The sequence below is a fragment of the Mizuhopecten yessoensis genome, unplaced genomic scaffold, assembly GCF_002113885.1.
Source record: "Mizuhopecten yessoensis strain PY_sf001 unplaced genomic scaffold, ASM211388v2 scaffold716299, whole genome shotgun sequence".
Lineage (NCBI taxonomy): Eukaryota > Metazoa > Mollusca > Bivalvia > Pectinida > Pectinidae > Mizuhopecten > Mizuhopecten yessoensis.
In genome coordinates, this window is record NW_018480047.1 from 566,101 (window position 1) to 587,099 (window position 20,999).

Here is a 20,999-nt window from a genome sequence, read left to right on the forward strand (position 1 = left end):
ATACATGCACTGAAGATTAGCTTTTGGATTCAGGTGCTTCGTACTGGTAGATCGTGCCATCTTTTCCATCGGCGTCTTTGCAGTCTCTGTTTCTGGAAAATGTTAACCAAATATAAATTACAGTGAAAGGCTTAATAAAATGGAAGAAATTTCCATGTAAAGCAGTTGCAATTACTTTCAAAGCGACATTTTACCAGGCTCTTTCAAACAAACGAATACTTTTATGTATTAGTATATGAGAATGATTTTGATGAATCAATCTAGATGTGAACCCCAAACACAAAATGTACTTTTATACAGGGAATTCCTTTTTATACATTCAATTTCTGCGGAAAAGTAGTCGTCGTAGATGAGAGAAAGGGCGGTAACTCTTACAAATTCAACGACATGATTGGTAGGTCGTTGGTTTGAAACCAGGCTCAATCATATTACAAGACTTTAACAAGAGGCCCATGGGCCTTAACGGTCACCTGATATATTTATACAGAGAGTTGATTTTGTATTTAACATGAACAGAAATATTATTCAAAGTGACAAAAAACAATAAAACCACCTTATTCAATATCTAGCATACAGATTTCAGACTAAAAAGGATTTGAAACTAGCACCTCTGATTCTTAACAAGGAAAATGAAGAAATTTTAGCACACTGACTCCTTTGAGCCCCACCCTACTGCCCTTGGGGGTAGGGCTGGCTCAAAATTTCAATATTCAAAGCATCATTTGCCATTATAAACCATAATAAATTTTGCCCCCCCTCCTTCCCCAGGGGGTAAACGTGAGACCCTAGGGTCATAAACCTTAAGACCCTTCCATCTATGAAGAGTATTTGATTCTACCATATCTGGGTCTTGAGAAGATTTTTGAAATTTCAGTAAATTCGACCCTTTTGGGCCCCACCCATCAGCCCCTGGGGGTCAGTCAGTGCTGATATGTGCTTATTATCAAACTGCTACCTAATACTGATAATGCTAACCCAAACTGAATTACTTCCAATGGAAATTAAACAAATGTTGGTCCAAAATGTGATTTCCCTAAATAAACTAATTTTAGTCAATTCAACCCTTTTTGGCCCCACCCCTCAGGCCCCTGGGGGCTTAGGACTAAACCGGCAACTGTTTTTCTTGACCTTTGTCCATGAAAGGTCCCTGCAAAATTTCATTGAAATTGGTTCAGGGGTTTTGGAGGAGAAGATTTTTGAAATTTTAGTCAATTTGACCCTTTTTGGCCCCACCCCTCAGGCCCCTGGGAGCTTGGGACTAAACCGGCCACTAATTTTGTTGACCTTTGTCCATGGAAGGTCACTGCAAAATTTCATTGAAATTGGTTCAGGGGGTTTGGAGGAGAAGATTTTTGAAATTTTAGTCAATTTGACCCTTTTTGGCCCCACCCCTCAGGCCCCTGGGAGCTTGGGACTAAACCGGCCACTAATTTTGTTGACCTTTGTCCATGGAAGGTCCCTGCAAAATTTCATAGTAATTGGTTCAGGGGTTTTGGAGAAGAAGATTTTTGAAATTTTAGTCAATTTGACCCTTTTTGGCCCCGCACCTCAGGCCCCAGGGGGCTTAGGACTAAACCGGCAACTATTTTTGTTGACCTTTGTCCATGGAAGGTCACTGCAAAATTTCATTGAAATTGGTTCAGGGGGTTTGGAGGAGAAGATTTTTGAAATTTTAGTCAATTTGACCCTTTTTGGCCCCACCCCTCAGGCCCCTGGGAGCTTGGGACTAAACCGGCCACTAATTTTGTTGACCTTTGTCCATGGAAGGTCCCTGCAAAATTTCATTGAAATTGGTTCAGGGGTTTTAGAGAAGAAGTCGAAAATGAAAATTGTTTACGGACGCACGACGGACGACGGACTACGACGGACAAAAGGCGATCGCAATAGGTCACTTGAGACTTTGTCTCAGGTGACCTAAAAATTGGTACTTGCTGCTATCCTACCAGATGCTCGGCATTGAAAAATCAAAACAAGGGACAGGGACTACATGGCTTGGTTGCCAGAAATATGTGACACGAATGGGATTATCGAGACCATGTGTCTGTGGCTCGATATTCCGGCACACAGTATGCGTGACCATCCTCCTCCCCTATACAAACATTCAACATGTACCTGGATCAACTACAGTAGCTATGGTCTGTGCCATCTGTCTCTTTTTGTCATCATCTGTCCTTGCATAGCTGCGAATACTAGCTTCACTTCTGTGGCCGGACACTGCCATGCTATGTCTTGCCTAATCCATGACGATCAATTGTAGTCACCGACGTTGCTCTTAAACAGTGATTTGTGTAAACCTTCGACAGTGGGATGGCCAACGAGAGCTCTTTCATCATGTTACCGAGCGTGTTCTTACCCAAAGGCGAGTTCATATACCATGGGTCACTTTCAGTTTTCACCATGAGATGGAGTCTTTGCCAAAATGAATCGCAATCTTCATGCAGCTTTGACAAGTATTTCACAAGCGACTTCAGAGGACAACGTGGACTGTCTAGGACAGGATATAGTCTGCCACCCTGACTTTCTCCGGAATCTTTTGAGCCACCTTTATGATTTTTGGTAGAGGTATCACGGAACTTGATATATTTGTGGTTTCCTTCTCCACAAAACAAGAAATCAGTTTTCTTGATACCTTTTAAGATCTCACGTGCGCGACTGCAAAAATATATCATATAGTCACAGAAGACTTTGTTGAGAAGGCCATACGGAGACGCTACATCAAATGAATGGTACAATAGTTGTATATCCTGCTCAGATAAGGGCTCTTGGTCCACACATGCTCCTTTCCCATTCTGTTTTATTTTCACGAGCAAATTTACAAGAGGCCCCATGAGCCTGAATCGCTCACCTGGTATTAATCTCGCACTTGTTATCTTAAAAATGGACTGATATACAGCTACAGGCAAAATATCTGTGTTCGATTCATTATAATCTATTATTTGATTTAAACATATGACGCCTGTGACCTTGAAAGTCTAACAAAACATTAAGTTGAACAGAGTTTATAGCATTCCGTCACAGCATGCTTCTTGCCAAATATCATTACTCTGGACCTTTTGAATATTCAGAACAAGTCATTTAAAGATTTTAACATATTCAATCCCTGTGACCTTGAAAATGAGCGACGGTCATTCATTTGAACAAACTTGGTAGCCCTTCATCCCAGCATCTAACTGGCAAAATATCATAACCCTAGGCCTCTTGGTAAATCAGAAGAAATCGTTTAAAGGTTTTAAACATATTTGACCCCTGCGACCATGAATATTTGTCAAGGTCATTCATTAGAACAAACTTGGTTGCCCTTTAACTCAGCATGATACTGGCCAAATATCATCATCCTAGGCCTTTGGAATATTCAGGAGAAGTTCTTTACAGGTTTTAAACATATTTGACCCTTGTGACCTTGAAAATGGGTAAAGGTCATCTAACTGGCAAAATATCATAACCCTAGGCCTATTGGTAAATCAGAAAAAGTCGTTTAAAGGTTTTAAACATATTTGACCCCTGCGACCATGGATATATATGTCATGGTCATTCATTAGAACAAACATGGTTGCCCTTTAACTCAGCATGATACTGGCCGAATATCATTATCCTAGGCCTTTTGAATATTCAGGAGAAGTTGTTTACAGGTTTTAAACATATTTGACCCTTGTGACCTTGAAAATGGGTAAAGGTCATTTGTTTGAACAAATTTGGTAGACCTTCATCCCAGCATGTTTCTGGCCAAACATCATCATCCAATGCCTTTTGGTGGTTGAGAAGAAGTTGTTTAAATGTTTAAAACATATTTGACCCCTGTGAGCTTGAAAATGGGTGAAGGTCATTTGTTTGAACAAACTTGGTAGCCTTCATCCCAGCATCCTCCTGGCTAAATATCATCATCCAAAGCAGTTTGGTTATTGAGAAGAAGTTCTTTATATGGTTTTAGACATATTTGACCCCTGTGACCTTGAAAATAGATGAAGGTCATTTGTTAAAACAAACTTAGTAGCCATTCATTCCAGCACGTTACTTGCCAAATAACATTATCCTATGCCTCTTGGGTATTCAGAAGAAGTTGTTTAAAGGTTTTAAACATATTTGACCCCTGTGACTTTGAAAATTGGTGAAGGTTATTTGTTTGAACAAATTTGATAGCCCTTCATCCCAGCATGTTACATGCCAAATATCATTATCCTATGCCTCTTGGGTATTCAGAAGAAGTTGTTTAAAGGTTTTAAACATATGTGACCCCTGTGACCTTGAAAATAGGTGAAGGTCATTCATTTGAACAAACTTTGTAGCCTTTGATTCCAGCATGCTATTGGCCAAATATAATCCTAGGTCTTTTGGTTACTGAAAAGAAGTTGTTTTAAATAAAAAGTTGACGCCGGTCAGATGGACGACGGACGGACCGACGGACGACGGACGCCTCACCATGGCATACGGGCAGGTGAAGCGATAATTAAAAATTCATTACCTGTCTGTAATAATAAGTACATTTGTATAAAAGTAAATTTGGAATGAACTTCTTGTGAATTGCTTATGATAGTCCTGTGATAAACGACATTTAATACACGTAAATTCATTGTTAAAAGTTATAAGTAATTTTACAAGCCTTGTTGTAAGTGTTTGAATTTTTGGTTTACGTTAACGGCGGTGTCGGATGTTACGTTACCGTGGTTTACGTTAACGGCGGTGTCGGACGTTACGTTATCATGTTTTACGTTACCACCGGCGGTGTCGGACGTTACGTTACCGTTATTTACGTTAACGGCGGTTTCGGACTTTACGTTACCGCCGACGGTGTGGAATGTTACATTACTGAGGTTTACGTTACTGCTGGTGATGTCTGACGTACCGTTCCTGATGCGACTCCGCCGCCTGGAATCTTGTACAAAACGGTGTTTTTTTTCTTCAAATATTTTCTTAATGTCAGTCATGTCTGTAAATGACGTAAGCAAACATTTTGAAAATACAACAGGCATTCAAATAAGAATTTTGCAGTAAGTCTATCTGGCTTTGATTGGCGATTGATAAATACTTTCTGATTGACCAACCACTGACCAAGCCAAGTAGACCATCTAAATATTGAGATGCATTGTAATAATATTGGACAGTTTCACTATCTGTTGACAAAGTTTAATCAATTACCGTGAAAGCTATTCATAACATATTGGACATATTGGTTATCTGGTTTAAAGCCGTTTTGTTTAACTTATAACAGTATTTTTGAGAGAAAAAAATCTGACCTTTTGACCATTTTCCATTATTTTATGCAATCCCAAACACTAAATACAACAAATAGTTTGTTCACTACGAAGGAAAAAACATGAGAGCTCAGGGGGGAATGATTTTTTGGCAGATCTTGCACCTGCTCCTTACAGCCCTCTCCCCCCCCCCCCCCCCCCCCCCCCCCCCCCCCCACACACACACTTTATTCATCGAGTTTAAATCTTCTGGTCGTGACTTTCCTAAAACAATGATAGAAATACGGTGTTCTAACAAAGTTATCCTGTGGCTGTGCTTTTATATAAAAAAAAAGATACATGTATGTCTTCTTTAAATCAACCATTGGAAGGATGTAGAACGCTCATTAAAAATATCAGCCAGTCAAGGATGTGATTTCATTTCTTTTTCATAAGCATATACATGTTGTGTTATGTTATGGTGTTTGAAATTGAATGTGTAGTTAGTATTGACATGTAAAACTTACGGTAGAAATAATGCAGATAATGTAAACCAGTATAAAAGACTGGTGATAGAAAAATACGTACGACAGGTCTTTAATTATTGATGTTCACTTTATACATATTGTGACGTTTCCGACTTAATTACACTGACTTTCACGACATCAATTTTGCATGGAGTCAATTAATTAACTCCGTTTTCGAAATAACCTAGTAGTGTATTTATCCGTCACAATAATATAATGTAGGCTGTCTTGATTGGACTATCTCCAGAGTAAAGAAACAACACAGTTGATAGATTTCACAAGTGTATTAAGTCCCCAAATCACATATGAATACAGTTACACAAAAGTATAGTTCACGCCGCACCCAGACCCAGGCTCACGCAATACTCATCCTCTCACTCACGATCTCACTCTTTTATACCCTACCTGTTTAATCCCATTTCTTAACGAGATAACAATGGCAGAAGTGACACCAAAGTGGGCATCTTTTGACACTGTGTTACTAAGTATAGCCTAAACAGAAGTGGAGTCTTGTGAATCTGTCTTGGCACTAATATAACTCATAAGCTATCTCTAACAGCATAATTGTTCCCACGAATGTCCAACACGACTCCTGATTAATAATGGTACAACTTAAAGAGTTATCTCCCTTTATTGCAATAAACTATTATTCCACATACACACATACATACTTTTTCGCTCGCATCACTAAAGCGTCGGTAATATTTGATATGTATATTTACATGAAGGTGACAAAAAATCAATATCTATATCTCCTCGCAATAAGTACAAGCTATCACGTTACACAACTAAATCAAATTAAACCACCGAAACATCCGTTAAACCGAAAATATATACAGCACCAATTGGGTGTTTCTGCCAATATTGATCAGGATGTGGTGATTTAATTTTCCTGTAAAAACACTTAATTAATCACGAAATGGTATAGCTATTCTAGTATGTTCTCAACGTAATTGTCAAAATTGAAATTTTTACGGTATTTTATTCATGATAATTTTGTTTTTAAATCAGCTTATTTACATAATCATACATGCATATATGTAATATACTTTGAGTTGGACATAACACATCCTTCGCAATACCATTAAATTTCATGCTCATTCTCACAGTTTTTCTTCTCTTGTAACTATATATATATTTTTCTTTTCAGCTGCACAGATTCTTTCTGATGAAAGTCCCAAGTCTCCAGTAACCAGTAATCGTTCATCAGCACTTATATCACGTGATGTCCCACGACTCGGAATTCTGATATCTAGTGGTTACCATGTTTCTGATGAACATTGTCTCCGAATAATGACAAGTAGCAGGGATCAAGGATCTGTCACATTCCCAATGCGCATTATGTATGGGAAGCAGAGGTCATTCCAAGAGAAGTGACTGAAGGAATTCCAATGGCTCACATGTTCTATTTCGTCAGATGTGCAAATATTTTTGTCTGTTTGGGAAGAGTTACTTGCGAGGGAAATTCATCACAGAACTATGAACGATGTACCACAAAGGACTGTCAAATTTACGTCATCACAACAACTTTCAGTACCACACGGAACTAAAACAGAAAGCCGTGGACTTTGTCAGTGTAATGCAGCAGCAACAGTATTCAATTGTTGTACAACTAAATAAAGCTGTAGCTCAAAGGAACGCAGAAATATTCTACATTCAATCATAGACACCATCATCCTTTGTGGGAGACATAATCTAGCATTAAAAGGGCATGCAGACACCAACAAAGACATTACAAAAGATCCAGACAGAAACCCAGGAAACTTCATGTCCTTGCTGAACTCATGTGCGCGATCAGGAGATGAAAACATTGCCACTCACCTTACTACCCATGCTGGAAATGTTTCCTACACCTCCAAGCAGAATGAGAATGAACTAATAACCATCATAGGACAGCAGATTCAACGCAAAATGGTAAAGGACATCAAGGATGCTACTTTCTTCTTTATCAGTGCAGATGAGGCAGCGGATGAGTCTAACAAGGAACAGTTGAGTGTTGTTATACAAACGAGATACATGAGATGCTTATGCAGTGCGTGGATTGTGATATGGGCACCAATTGGTTAGCATTGCTGACAAGCTTTTGGAGACCATCAACAGCCTAGGACTAACAACAGACCATTTAAGGGGACAATCCTATGATGGAGAGGAAACATGTCTGGAAAGTTTTGAGGGGCATCATCACTGATACAGGAAGTCCAACCAAAGGCTGTGTATTTTCACTCTTACTCCCGCCAATAAAACCTGTGGGTCATGGAGTCCTGCAAAGTATTGTCAGTCTCCAACATGATAGCCCTTATCAGTGAGGTGAGCATTTTTTAACAACTCCCCAAAACGTCACAACCACATGGAACTGATTCTTGAGCAATCCACTTCACCCATAGCTATAAATCGGACGAAACTCCTGGCTGTTTGCAGGACACGAGGGATTGAAAGGTATGCCATGGAAGTCTTCCTCGACCTACTATCGATCATTATGGAGACCCTTGCAGACATGACCTCAGCATGTGACTGGAACATGGAGACCATTACAACAGCTAGAAGCTTTGTTCTAGCAATTTCGCAATTTGAATTCTTATTTACCGTAGTGACAAAAACCAAGTTCAAAGGAGTTACTAAGGGCTTAGGTAGGAAGCTGCAGTCCAGAGGTGTGTTCGGTGGCTAGAACGTTCGCGAGCCTTTTACTAAAAAGTACACTGTCTGCAGGAAACGCTCGCGATCGCTCCGGACCACCCGGTAGTGCATTTAGCGGTAACTCATCAGAAAACCAAGATGGCGGAGTGGTAGGTGAAACTCAGTTTATGCAGGACGCAATTTCAAGTTTTCGGGCTATATCCCTATATTTCATGAATGATTTGACAACCGTAACGATTTTAAAAAGTATTTATTCTAGGATAAATATATTTAAATTTTTTTTTATTTTCCAAAATGCATGTATTTTCTTAGATAAATGACAGGTTACATGACACCCTCTCCGGGTTATTGGTATAATGGTCATCAAATGCTACTGTTTTTTGCTTTCAAATGTCAACAAGGTTATTATTAACAAGCACCCTATATCGGTCTACAGGATTTCTGGTTTATAAATATTCACTTAAGAGGGTTTAACAATTATGAAACTGCTAACCTGTTAGAATAAATTGTCTTGATGAGATCTATCCTATGTAGATCTACATCTACAATACATACAATTTACTTCATACACATTTTATATTTCTGTATTTCTATACATCTAGCACCAACTCGTATTGGAAACAGCTACAGATAAACTTGCAAGATGGAAGCAACGTTGATCCACAAACATTCCATGCATGCATTGTGGGAAAAGGTCATGGAAACTCTAATTATTTCGAAATATAAAATAACCATTTAAAATATTTATTCAGTCAAGTACATATACAATTATGTGGTTACTTTAGTGACATCATAATGAGTTCTCTATACAATTCTTAATAAACCTCTCAATGATTTTCATAACAAAAATATATAGGTGCAATAAAAAGTGATTTACACTCTGATTTCTTTTTTTTTTTGGATAATTTTGTATTCATTCATATCGAACAGATGAAACAATCATAAAAAGGCCTTTTGATGTGAAACAGGTACAGATGAAATCAAGAATTTGTTTATGCAGTTTTGTTCGGTATGTACTATTTTTGAGATTGGTTTATTTGAAACTTCATTTCAAAACTTTCATATAATCTTTTCTGTTGATATTTGCATGACCTTAGTTTTAAGAGTTTTTGGTACTGCCTTTGTTTTCAACATGGACACCAGGTTCAAGTCCTCGGCCCGGGATCATGAAACAGACCTAAGTCTAAGACAAAATTTGAACTTAAGTTTGAAGTTTTGACTTAGCTAAGACCAAAATCTTTAGTGGATCATGAAACGTGCTAAGCAAAATCTTAGCTGAGACTGAACTTAAGTCAAAAATATTCATTGTCAAGCAAAACGCGCGCGCCGATTCGCGTATTTACGGTACTTTATCGTAACTCTTCTGCGCGGGAAACCACATAATCGTCTGCTCACCAAAGCAAAGTAAACAACCGGGACCGGAGAATCTGTCAATTATGGATGGCCTACCTAAAATGAAGGATGTTAAGGTCCGTAAGTCTAATTGGATACCAGATGAGGAGGTGACGCTCGTGGAGGACGCTCGTGGAGGAGGTCACTAGAATCGAGAAATTGCTATTTGGGAAGCTCAGTGGAGCTGTAAGGACCCAATCCAATAAGAATGCGGCCTGGCAAGAAATCGCCAACCGCTTGAATTCGTAAGTTACCGCAGCAGTTTACAAAACATACAGTAACTGCGCTAATATTACACTGCATACCAGTTATAATCTCATATCATATTCGCTGTATCACGTCGTTACAATATCGGCAGATTCTGACATAACTTAAGTTTCCCTGTATATTAGTTTGATCAAATTGATGATACGAGTTTTAAATATCTTGATTTCTGCGAGCGAGAGGCTTGTAGACGTTAAGCTAAAGGGACCCGACAACTTACCTTGATTACCTTGATTACCAATGTCATCTATGACATCACTTTTAACTAATATTTTTCGTGTCTGTTGATATTAACATCATAAAAGAGTTAAAAAAAAATAATACAACGTTAGATCCATACAATTTAATCATGGTACTTCATGACTAGTATATAAGTTCCTGGTTCCAAATACAATCACATGTTGTTCAGCAAGTGTTTTGTATAGTATAATCAGTGATCCATCTACAATTTATTTTAATGAGTCCTTTACAACTTTATTCCTAAAAACAATGAGTTCCACAATGTTGAATTCAACTATTTCCAGAAATTCTGTGAGTCCCATCAAAATTCTATCAGGACTCGGGACTCGCATGTAGATTTATCACTGTATAATGGGTATTTTTATATGTATATAATATATACATATTGTTATACTTATATTGATTAACGTCAGACTCATGTGGTTTAATCCACCTTATTCACAAATACCCACCTTTTTTCAAAAAGTGGGTATTTGACTCATATGGCTCAAAGGTCAATACAAAACTTCATCACAAACATGTACTGTCTGTCTGTTACAAAATGTGTTAAACCTTGGAGTATAGTTTTTCATGTTGGTGATTTATATATACAACAAAGCCAATAAAATGTAGGTCAAATTATATATTTTACAACTTGTACATATATATATATATATATATTAAAATATCAATCTGTTGTCTGTACTGTGCCTATATTTTACAATTTTCACCACATCAAATCTTCACCTGTTACCGCTAAAATCAATATTTATCCAGTGTTAGTTCGCTCTTCAAAAGTAATTGTACATGGTATATTGGGCCAAGCAAAAAATGTGTATTTCCTGAAACATGTTTGAAATATTTAGGGCAGGTAAGAAGGGGAAAAAATATGTGGTTTATAAAACAGAGAGGTCTTGACTTTAACATTGCTTATTTGAAAAAAAAAATCTTAAAAAGTTTAGGGTAGGTATATTAGTATGAGAAGACAGGGTTACTGGAAACACAAAATATCTTTTGTTTTGGCCTTGTACATGTATGTTCTTGCTGTCATGATAATAGGACCCAGGCAAAAATAGTAAAATCAAAATATAGTGATGAAAATCCCTCAGCAAGCTATTTTGATTTGTCTGCAATACTGTCCATAGCTAAGAAACTACAACTCTGAACATAATGCAGTCTAATGCTAAAATATTTTATGTACCTTTAAAAAAGAAATGAAAATTGAAATTAATCTTGTTTCAGAAAAAAACACTTTCTACACCAGAAAACATCAGACTTACATATTAAAATTTTGAACAAGTTTCAAAGTTGTACTAATAAGCTCATTATAGAATTATACAACATGCCTTGTTAATTTCAATATGCTGTTTTTGCTGCAGTATCTGTCAGTCCACTACCTTTCGGTATTCAGTGATATATACATTGTATACATTTTACATTGATTTATTATGGTGCAATATATGCATGTTCTTATGATGCATATCATCTAAATAATGTTTTGTGACATTGTAATATTTGTTTTCTGAAAGATTATTTTTTTAATTTTTCTTATGAATTCAGTACAAACACTACTGTTAAGAGGGATGTTGCTGAGATTGAAAAAAAGTACCAGAACATCAAGCAGAAAGGTATGATTTGGTGCAATAAATGTATAAGATAGCAATGCAACAGGGTAGTTGTTCAACTCATTTGAACTCTACCAATTCAACAGTTGGAATAGTTCATTGTGAATTTTCAGGGGTGGATAAGTTAAAGCCTGATTACTTTAACAATAATTTGTCATAATATTTTCATCACGGTTGAAAATAATCATGTAATGAAAACGTTAACAAACATTTTGGAAATTCAGATTCCCAACCCATAACCATATAATATTATACCATTGCTGGGCATTAAGAGACAAACACTATCATGATGTAAGAATTGTCCCTGGGGTCTGACCCCAGTCCTATGGACTTAATTCTTGAGCCATAACTTTAAAACGATTGTGATCCCATAGCCATATAAACCATTGCTGGGCATAAAGATATGGCTGAACAATACAGGCCATCAGGGCCTCTTCTTCAATTAGTGTTTATTGTTGTACTGTGTATCTCTGGAAAAGTTACAATTTCATAGTGTAGTTATTTCATACCTGTTTCTAGTATATTATTATTATTGCAGCCAAAGAAAAAAGAGCTGGATACATTCACCCCAAGACGGGGGGAGGTAAAATGATGGCGTCCCCAACATTACCAGAGCGCCTGATTTTGGACAACCTGGAGGGGAGACCAAGTCTATGTGGTCTTACTGAGGGCATTGACACAGATGGTATGGTCAGGCTTATTTAAGTAAAAGTAAACCAGAACAGGCTAAAAATTTGTTTTGCATGCAGTGGAATAGGGATCCTTAAGGATGATGAATTTCTTCTTATAAGCTTATAAGTCATAATCAGAAATGAATAAATTTGACACATATACCTGTAAAGATAATTTAATAGTACAATTAACAATTCTGCGTCAAAAAATAATAATCATATATGAACAGAAACCTGATTTCCCCCTAAAACTAACAGATATATAGTCTCTCATGTCAAGTATTCACATCGTGTGCTGCAAGTATATGTTCAAATATGTGTCTAAAAGGGTTACTGGAAACGCAGAAAAGTCAAAATAAATACTACATTAAATTGTTTGGTTTGAATTTATAAGTAATTATCAATGCAAGTAAAAAATTCTTTAAAGAACTCAAAAACCCATTCCCATTTCATTTGAAATTTATGAAATTGATGTGGACCACTTGAATTAACTATTACAATATGTGTACAGTTAAAACTAAATTCTCAACAACAGAATTTTAACAAAATGCTGTTTATGTTTGCAGATCCTATTTCACCTATTTCAGCGTTTCTGCCTAATTTGCCAACCATCAGCCTGGACATGCCTGAAACTGAAGCCACATCCACAGCCACAGCCACAAAATCTATCAAGCCATCAATTTCAGACCAGCTGTTGATGGAGGAACTCAGCAGAGTTAAAGAGTCCAGGGACCTCATATAAGAGCAAGTCAGACTCGCCAAAATGCAGCAACATTAGGTTAAACTTCAAATTAGGGAAATTGATCCCTCTTATGAAGAATAAACAATGGATTAAGCAAAGTATTACATGGTACTTTCAGAATTTGATAATTTTAATACTCATCAGATGTCACCATCCTTAATTCTGCTGAGTTCCTTCAAAAACATTTAAGCACTTCATATACAGTTTGTGTTTTTTGTTTAACATTCATTTTGAAACGCAATGTTGGTATTCTAAGGCAGGAAATTATTCCAGAGAGTATCAATCCAATATTGATTGGATGAAAATACGTGATTTGCAGAACAGAATGCGATCCTCTGGCACACTGTGAAAAGTTGTAACATCGCAAGTCACTGGCGTGGACTTGAAACCCCGTAAACCTGGTCTGCTGCACATCAGATAATTTCACCAATTTAAACTTATTACACATTTTTGAATAAACCTCAAATATTTGGATGATTTGCATTCAGGATGAAATGAGTTAAATATAAATTGAATAGTCATTTTCAGGGAATATAATTGTCATTTGACTTTGGTAGAGTAGTATTTGGACATTGCTACATAGGGGTAAAGGACTCACACCACTAAATCAACCAATCAGCAAGTGTTTCATAATATGTAATCCCTACCTAAAATTTGTTCCTGTTAAATACAGTGCTTCTGAGTATTTTACATTGAATGAAATCAACAGATATTTCACTTTAGAAAAGCATATAGTTTTAGTAAATTTTAATATGTGATGGCGGATTGATAGGGGGTGTTCCCGTCCCACTTCACTGGTTTGGCTCGTACACTTCCAGTTGTCAAAAGCAGACGCCTGTAGCGCTCTTATATGCCACTAAACCTGCCAAGAAATGTCTTTTGAAGCCTTTGTCAGATATGTATCTATGAATCTAGACAGCTGTCACTAGTTTTGAACTTCAAATATTAAAGCTTTTAACTCAAAAGCTTTGTAATAACATATAGTAAATAATTTAGTTGTGTGAGTCCTATATATAATCAGTTAATAACTTGTTAACCAAATAGGTTTCTTGCCATATTTTCTCTTACCCCGAAACCATTCTCATTTACATGAACAATTTGGTCCATTACATCTGGTCCCTGGATAGTTAGATCATTGATACTCTCTGTAACAATGTCCTGCCTAAGAATACCAACATTGTGTAAAATGGCACATGCAATAATGTATTTGCATGCTCGGTTAGGGTTGGTTCGCAGGCCGAACGACAAGCAGGTAAAGCGTCGCTTTAAATGCCGAAAGTTTGTTCAATGAGTACTCTGGTTTTGCAGAGTGCACCATTGAACCTCTCCCTGTGTCGTTCGTTGTTGGTGTTGTTAAATGGGTCATCAAATATCTCCGGAATGGATATCCAGAATCGCCCAGTAGGAAACCATTATGCACTCCTGTAATTAGGATAGTTTGCAAATATTCACTTTTATGTGATTTTTACTAACAGAACCTAAACTTTAGATTTGAAAAATATTTTCAAATTTTATTATGCTCATCAGTGTAACATTTAACAGATACATGTTTCATATCCAAGAGCAATATAGAAAGATACATGAACACATAGCTTTACATATAGATTAAGTTATTAAATGCTCTTTAAAAAGAATACAGCTTTCTTTGTAGATTACATGCAAGTTTATACATGTATAAATGATAATTACCATTTTCAAAGTCCTGACAAAGCTGGCTTTCACGAAAAATTCTGGAGTCATGACATGAGCCAGGCCACTGAGCCACACAGTTAGTTATTAGGAAGTTGCTGTCACACACCATCTACGAAATGATATTGAAGTCAATAAGGGTCAGGACAATAATATTCAGTATATGTTATACATTTGTATTTCATTCTAAAGATGTTACCAACTAACGTTATGTAGTAAATTAAATTATATTTAAATAATACACATATTTCTTTCAGTTCTTTATGATAGGAAGCTTAAGGTCATCAAAAGGAAGGAGAAGCTTTGTATTTCTGAAGAATTTTCCAGATTAAACTAACATGTTTGCAATCTCAAGACGTTTTGCCAAGGCAACTTGTCCTGTCATCTGGCATATCAAACTCTTCGTCATCAGCAAATTCATTCTGTAAAATGAAATTATCTAGTGCACAGCATGCTACAATTACATTAGGGATTTCATTCAGCTGGTGCATGTCAAGAATTTGCAGCCTCCTAAATTTACATTTAAGGAGGCCAAATATACGCTCAATATCAACTCTTGTTGAGGAGTGACTCTTGTTGTATTTCTTTTCAATATGACTTAGATGCTCACTGTCACGAAATGGCACCAGCAAGTTCACTGACAGGGGATAGGCCGAGTCTCCCAGGAGATGCTGGTTTGGTGGCAGTTATGAAAGAATTATGCTTAACGGACAGTTTCGCCAGACTCGTGCATTATGAACTGACCCTGGGCAACCAGCATAAACATCCCGGAAGACAAGGTCGCTGTCACAAACAGCCTATAGCTGGATGCTTGGAAAGCCTTTCCTGTTTCTTATGAAAATATGGAATCAGTATTGTTTGCTTTTGTTCAGTCTATGAGCAGTTTTTGCCCAACAATTAAGTAAATTTGGAGATAAAGATATCTCTGTTTGAATACAAACTTTTCAAATCATACCTTCATTTAAAATCTGTCATCAACTGTCCTGTCCTTAAAATATTCTTTTTTATCACTATTTCGATGGCAAATCTGTCTCAAATTTCAGTATAAGGTTACCTATGGACCATGATATAGTTGTGCACATCTCATTTTGAGACCGATAAGATGGCTACTAGGCAATTAATCTTATGGGGGAGGTGGGAGGCACCGTTTTTTTTTTTTTTTTTTTGGTGGTCGACTCAAAATCGGATCTGCCTACCATTTCTGATATTAAATCACTTTCAGCATTTAATCAGTGGTGTGTAAAAAGGTTGAAGTCATCTTTGAAATGGACAGTTAAAAGTTAATCACTCATTCTCAAGATGTACTTGGCAGTCCTTTCACATATTTCATATATTGGTTCCTCATTGTTCTTGGTTTTGCATCTTAAATATAGCTGTTTTATTATAAATATCCTTAACTAAGATACAGTTTCTATAGATAGGTCAGTAGTTCTTGCATATTTATGGATATATCTAAATTATTATATGTGTGTAGGTATATATATTTTATTCTCTATTTTTATGATGTAAATCTGTATTTCAAACAGAGATTTTCTTAAGTGTAGATATCTATTTCAGATAACTGACAGTCTGCATTCTAACAGATGTATGTAGACAGATATTTAAAATTTCAAAAAACAGAGATATGTAAATTGAATACAGATATCTATAATTTCTCTATATAGTGTATTAAAAAATTTGTATTCATAACAAATGATGTATTTAATGGGAACACTATAAAATCCACACAGCTAGACACAGTTCACTTTGTATAAAAAAAAGCTGTTTGACGTTATTTTATTGCAAAATTACAAATGGATTTACAAATCGGGCAAAGCCTATATAATTACAGCACATTTATAAGAAAAGATATGTTTTAGATACAAATAAAATCGGAAAAACGGTTATACTAACATACATTTATATAATTGCATGACACACTATCATATATAAATATTGACCACTCTAAAGCATTTCTGCTTTATTTATTCATTTATATAACCAAGTTTGAATGGCTTTCATATCTTGTCATATTTTATAATTGTACCAATGACCCTCCTTTGAAGATGGGCTATTTATTCTTTTGAATTCCAAATTTTGATTAACATATATAGCTAATTCAATTTTCTATTAGATTCTATCATTTTTGAAATATTAAACTTAAGTATTGAACAGCTTCAGTCTGAATTCAAATACACAGTGAATGTCAACTAAAGGCGCTCTAAATACACATATGAATTACTTAAAATTCACAATTTTGAGCGCACAAATAGTTAGTAATGTCATAACTACAATCAAAATCAGTCATATCCTTTTTGGAGCATTCATAAAATTTCTCGAAATTAATTTCTTTTTCTATTTGGAGACAATCTTAAACCTAAAACCAACTAACAAAGAAATAAGTATAAATGCCAAGCTTAAGTCATTGTAACTTCCGTACACGTTTCATTGCTACATATTTTCAATGTTTATTAAAAATGTGTTTTCCCCCTTTACATCTTCACGACTGCACTTAAATTGGCATAATTAAAATATTTTATTTGACAGATCTCGAATCGTTAAGGATAAATAATTTCAGGGTAATTAGTTTTAGTTTTTGACTGATGCACTGTGGCCGATGATCCGTTACTGCTGTTACAAGAAATCCTGCTATCTGTTATCCTGTTTGTTCACAGGAGTGAAAACACCAACGAACGCACCCATATGGTTAGACAGAGACCCGTTATTTTCTTTTAACAGCGTATTACTTTGTATTTCTATTTTGGTAAAGAAGTTAAATCGATTGTATTAATAATACGATTACATGATATGCAGACCAGCCCTAGTTTCTTTCAGACTGAAACTTTTAATCATACATGAAGGATATTGTAATCCGTGGTCCGTGAATTTCCTATCTTGAGCTTCGGTAACCGAACTAACCAACTCGGGGCCCCTTTCCTGTATCCGGTTGAACCGGGTTGTTTGTTAATAAATGTAAAAAAAATAGGGTATAAATCCTGACAGACCTGCAAATAGTTATGCAGGCCTTGCAAGGTTTTGAAAACAGCATCAGATTACTAGGTCCGACCTTATATCATAAACGAACAACTTTGGTTCAACCGTTTGGATAAGCGAAAAACTAATGACGTAAACGACGCGATTTATTGCATCAATTGAAAGTAGTGAGATTATCTTGCAATAGCAAAATGTACTGACACTGACTAGTGTATTTATGTCAGTAAAGTTCGCCACAATGCCGTTTTTATCCAAGAGTACTGTAATAAGTAACGAGAACGAGAGTGTCTCCTTAAATGCAACATCGAACTATTTCTTCAAAATAATTGTCGATTCTTGCGATGACCGAGCATCAACTGCAAAGCAGTGTTACCTGATCGGATAGCTGCTCCTGATGCATCTGTAAACGATGCAAGGTCCACATGATCGTCTGTTAGTTCGTCTAGTATCAACACATTAATTATTTCCTCCATATTGAAATTGTACTGTACGGTAAGCACCAACTTCGCGAGCCAAGGGTGTTCAATACGATACTCTCCTATTCCCCCTTGGCGGATCTCACGGCGAAATCGAAGTTCCCGCGAAGCGCCATCTAGTGGAAATTGCAGTTATGCCCCTTACTATCACATAACTCCTGACCAATCAAATAGCTCGTACTATTGAACACCAAAACAGAAAAATGGCCGCGACCATAGATCAACGTGCTATATGCGATTCATTCAGAATTAAGGAACTTCGAGACACACAGATACGGTCAATAACCGCAATTCAAAATGGAAAAGACGTTTTTGTTGGGACAAGAACAGGGAGCGGTAAATCTCTAGCTTATGAAATCTATCCAGTGTTAAATGAAGGGAAGATCGTGCTGGTGGTTGCACCACTCGTCAATATCATGAACGAACAATGTCGCCGTCTCTGTGAATTAGGATTCAAGGCCACGTATATCGGAAAGGACGGCAGCGACACTGAGGGTATTTTAGCCGGACATTTTGATTTTATATTTGGTGGCGCGGAGCATTTGGTAGAGGACACAAGAAGGCGAGCTATGCTTAAAACTGACCCCTATCAGAGCAAACTTGGCCTGATAGTTGTGGATGAAGCTCACACCGTAATACAGTGGTAAGTTGCTTTAACAGCGTATCACACCTTACTCTATCGCAATTCAAAAAAAAAAAGCTTGCATCAGAACATTTCCCAGTGGTTTTGAATAGTAACATGTGAAATTATTTAGCTTTGACTAGTCACCCTTCAAACATCTACAAATATCAAAATAACAAAGCAACCACAAGTTAAACTGTTGATGACTAATTTTATGGAAAATAGAACAAACACCCTATATGTTATTCTTTTAATTCAAGGGGCGAAGGCACAGAGAAGGAAGGACCATTCCGTGGCAGTTTTTCCAGAATAGGAGAATTGAGGTCGCTGTGCAACGTACAGATGCTGGCTTTAACTGCAACTGCTGGGCCAACAGGGAGACGAAAAATTATGAAATCTTTATGCTTTAAATCATCATCAGAGGTGATTCTTGATTCTCCAGACAGGCCTAACATTAAGATAACTTCAGTGCGTATTCCAAATAATGATGACCTTTCCACTGTGTTCAAGTTCTTAATTGATGACTTTCTAAACCAAAAAGAAACATTACCGAGACATGTGATTTTTTGTGAAAGTATAGCAAATGTTTCAAAAGTGTATTTAACATTTCTAAAACATATGGGACAGTCTCGGAATCTTTTTGAAATGTACCACAGCAAGACAAATGATAAAATTAAGGAGCAAATTAGAAAAGACATGGCAGAAAATGGTAAAATCAGAATTCTGATTTGTACCAATTCAGCTGGTATGGGTGTCAATTTTCATAATGTGCACAATATCATTCATTATGGCTTACCCAGAGAAATGGACACTTTTGTACAACAAATGGGTCGAGCAGGGCGTGATGGAGAATACAGCAAGCAACTTATTTTGTACAAGATGCACAAGGGACATCTTAGTAGAGTGGAAGGTGATTTGGTGAAACTTGTGAAAGATGATGCCACATGCAGACGTAAAACACTGTGTGATTCATACGTGACAGTACATGAACCTGTTATTCCGAAACATAAATGTTGTGATGTCTGTGAGAAACAATGTGATTGTGGTGAAGAATCCTGCCCCGATATCCATAGGGCATTGGCAGCTGATCCTGATAATATGGAGGATGAAACTGTTGAAATGGAGCGAGAGGTAACCAGAGACGACAGAAAACTTTTGCGGCATAAACTTTCGGTGTTAAAATATTCACTTGAATCAGACCTAAGCAATGTTTTAATAACATCAGAAATTCTGCATGGAATCACTGATCAAGTAATTGATGATATTGTGCTTAAGTGTCATACAATTTTTACGACATCAGACATTCTAAAAATGTTCCCAGTTTGGTCGTTTGAAATAGCTGTCCAGATTATGAAAGAGATAAATACTGTGACTGGTGATTCAGATATGTATGACAGATGAAGACTCGGACTAATTATAAAGTTGTTTCTACACTTTTTATTATAAAATATGTGCATCTCATTACAATTTACTGTTTTAAAAAATATTATGTATACATATGTTATTGTAACACAATACACATCGATTAAAAGGTAGTATATATTGCAATATCTCACAGTGGTCATATTATCTTATATTTGTTACCATTTGAAATTATTAAACTGAGTTATATGAAAAAGTGATAATGATAGAGCTAGAGATGTAAAAAAAGCTTGTGTCAAAAATTTCTCCTATTGTTTTTAAGGCATTCAATTTCAGTTGCACAATAAAACATGTCTGTACTATTTATTTTCAACTACATGTAATAAATTGTTGCCACCTATGCACCTGAGTCAATTTTTATCAAGGTTAAAAAAAAAAAACCCAAAAAAACAAGACATTATTTCATCATTAGTAAACGAATTAATTTCACAATTACATGGCTGTCACCTATGTATATACTAGGTTAAGTTTGTTTATATAGGACACTAACAAGTGGATTCATTGTGAGAATTGTGTTGCACATAAACTAGAGATAACAGCTAGACAAATGTAAAATTTTGTTGGAGACAATATGA

The 20,999-nt window shown here is 36.3% G+C and overlaps 1 protein-coding gene across 1 annotated transcript; it reads left to right on the top strand.

Annotated features, from left to right (window-relative positions):
• Positions 1-18,629: 18,629 nt before the first annotated feature.
• On the top strand, positions 18,630-20,803 carry LOC110442787 (ATP-dependent DNA helicase RecQ-like). Its single transcript, XM_021486566.1, has 2 exons — positions 18,630-19,023; positions 19,263-20,803. Exons 1-2 carry the CDS (start codon positions 18,797-18,799, stop codon positions 20,401-20,403), a joined length of 1,368 nt encoding a protein of 455 aa, XP_021342241.1. The 5' UTR covers positions 18,630-18,796; the 3' UTR covers positions 20,404-20,803.
• Positions 20,804-20,999: the final 196 nt, after the last annotated feature.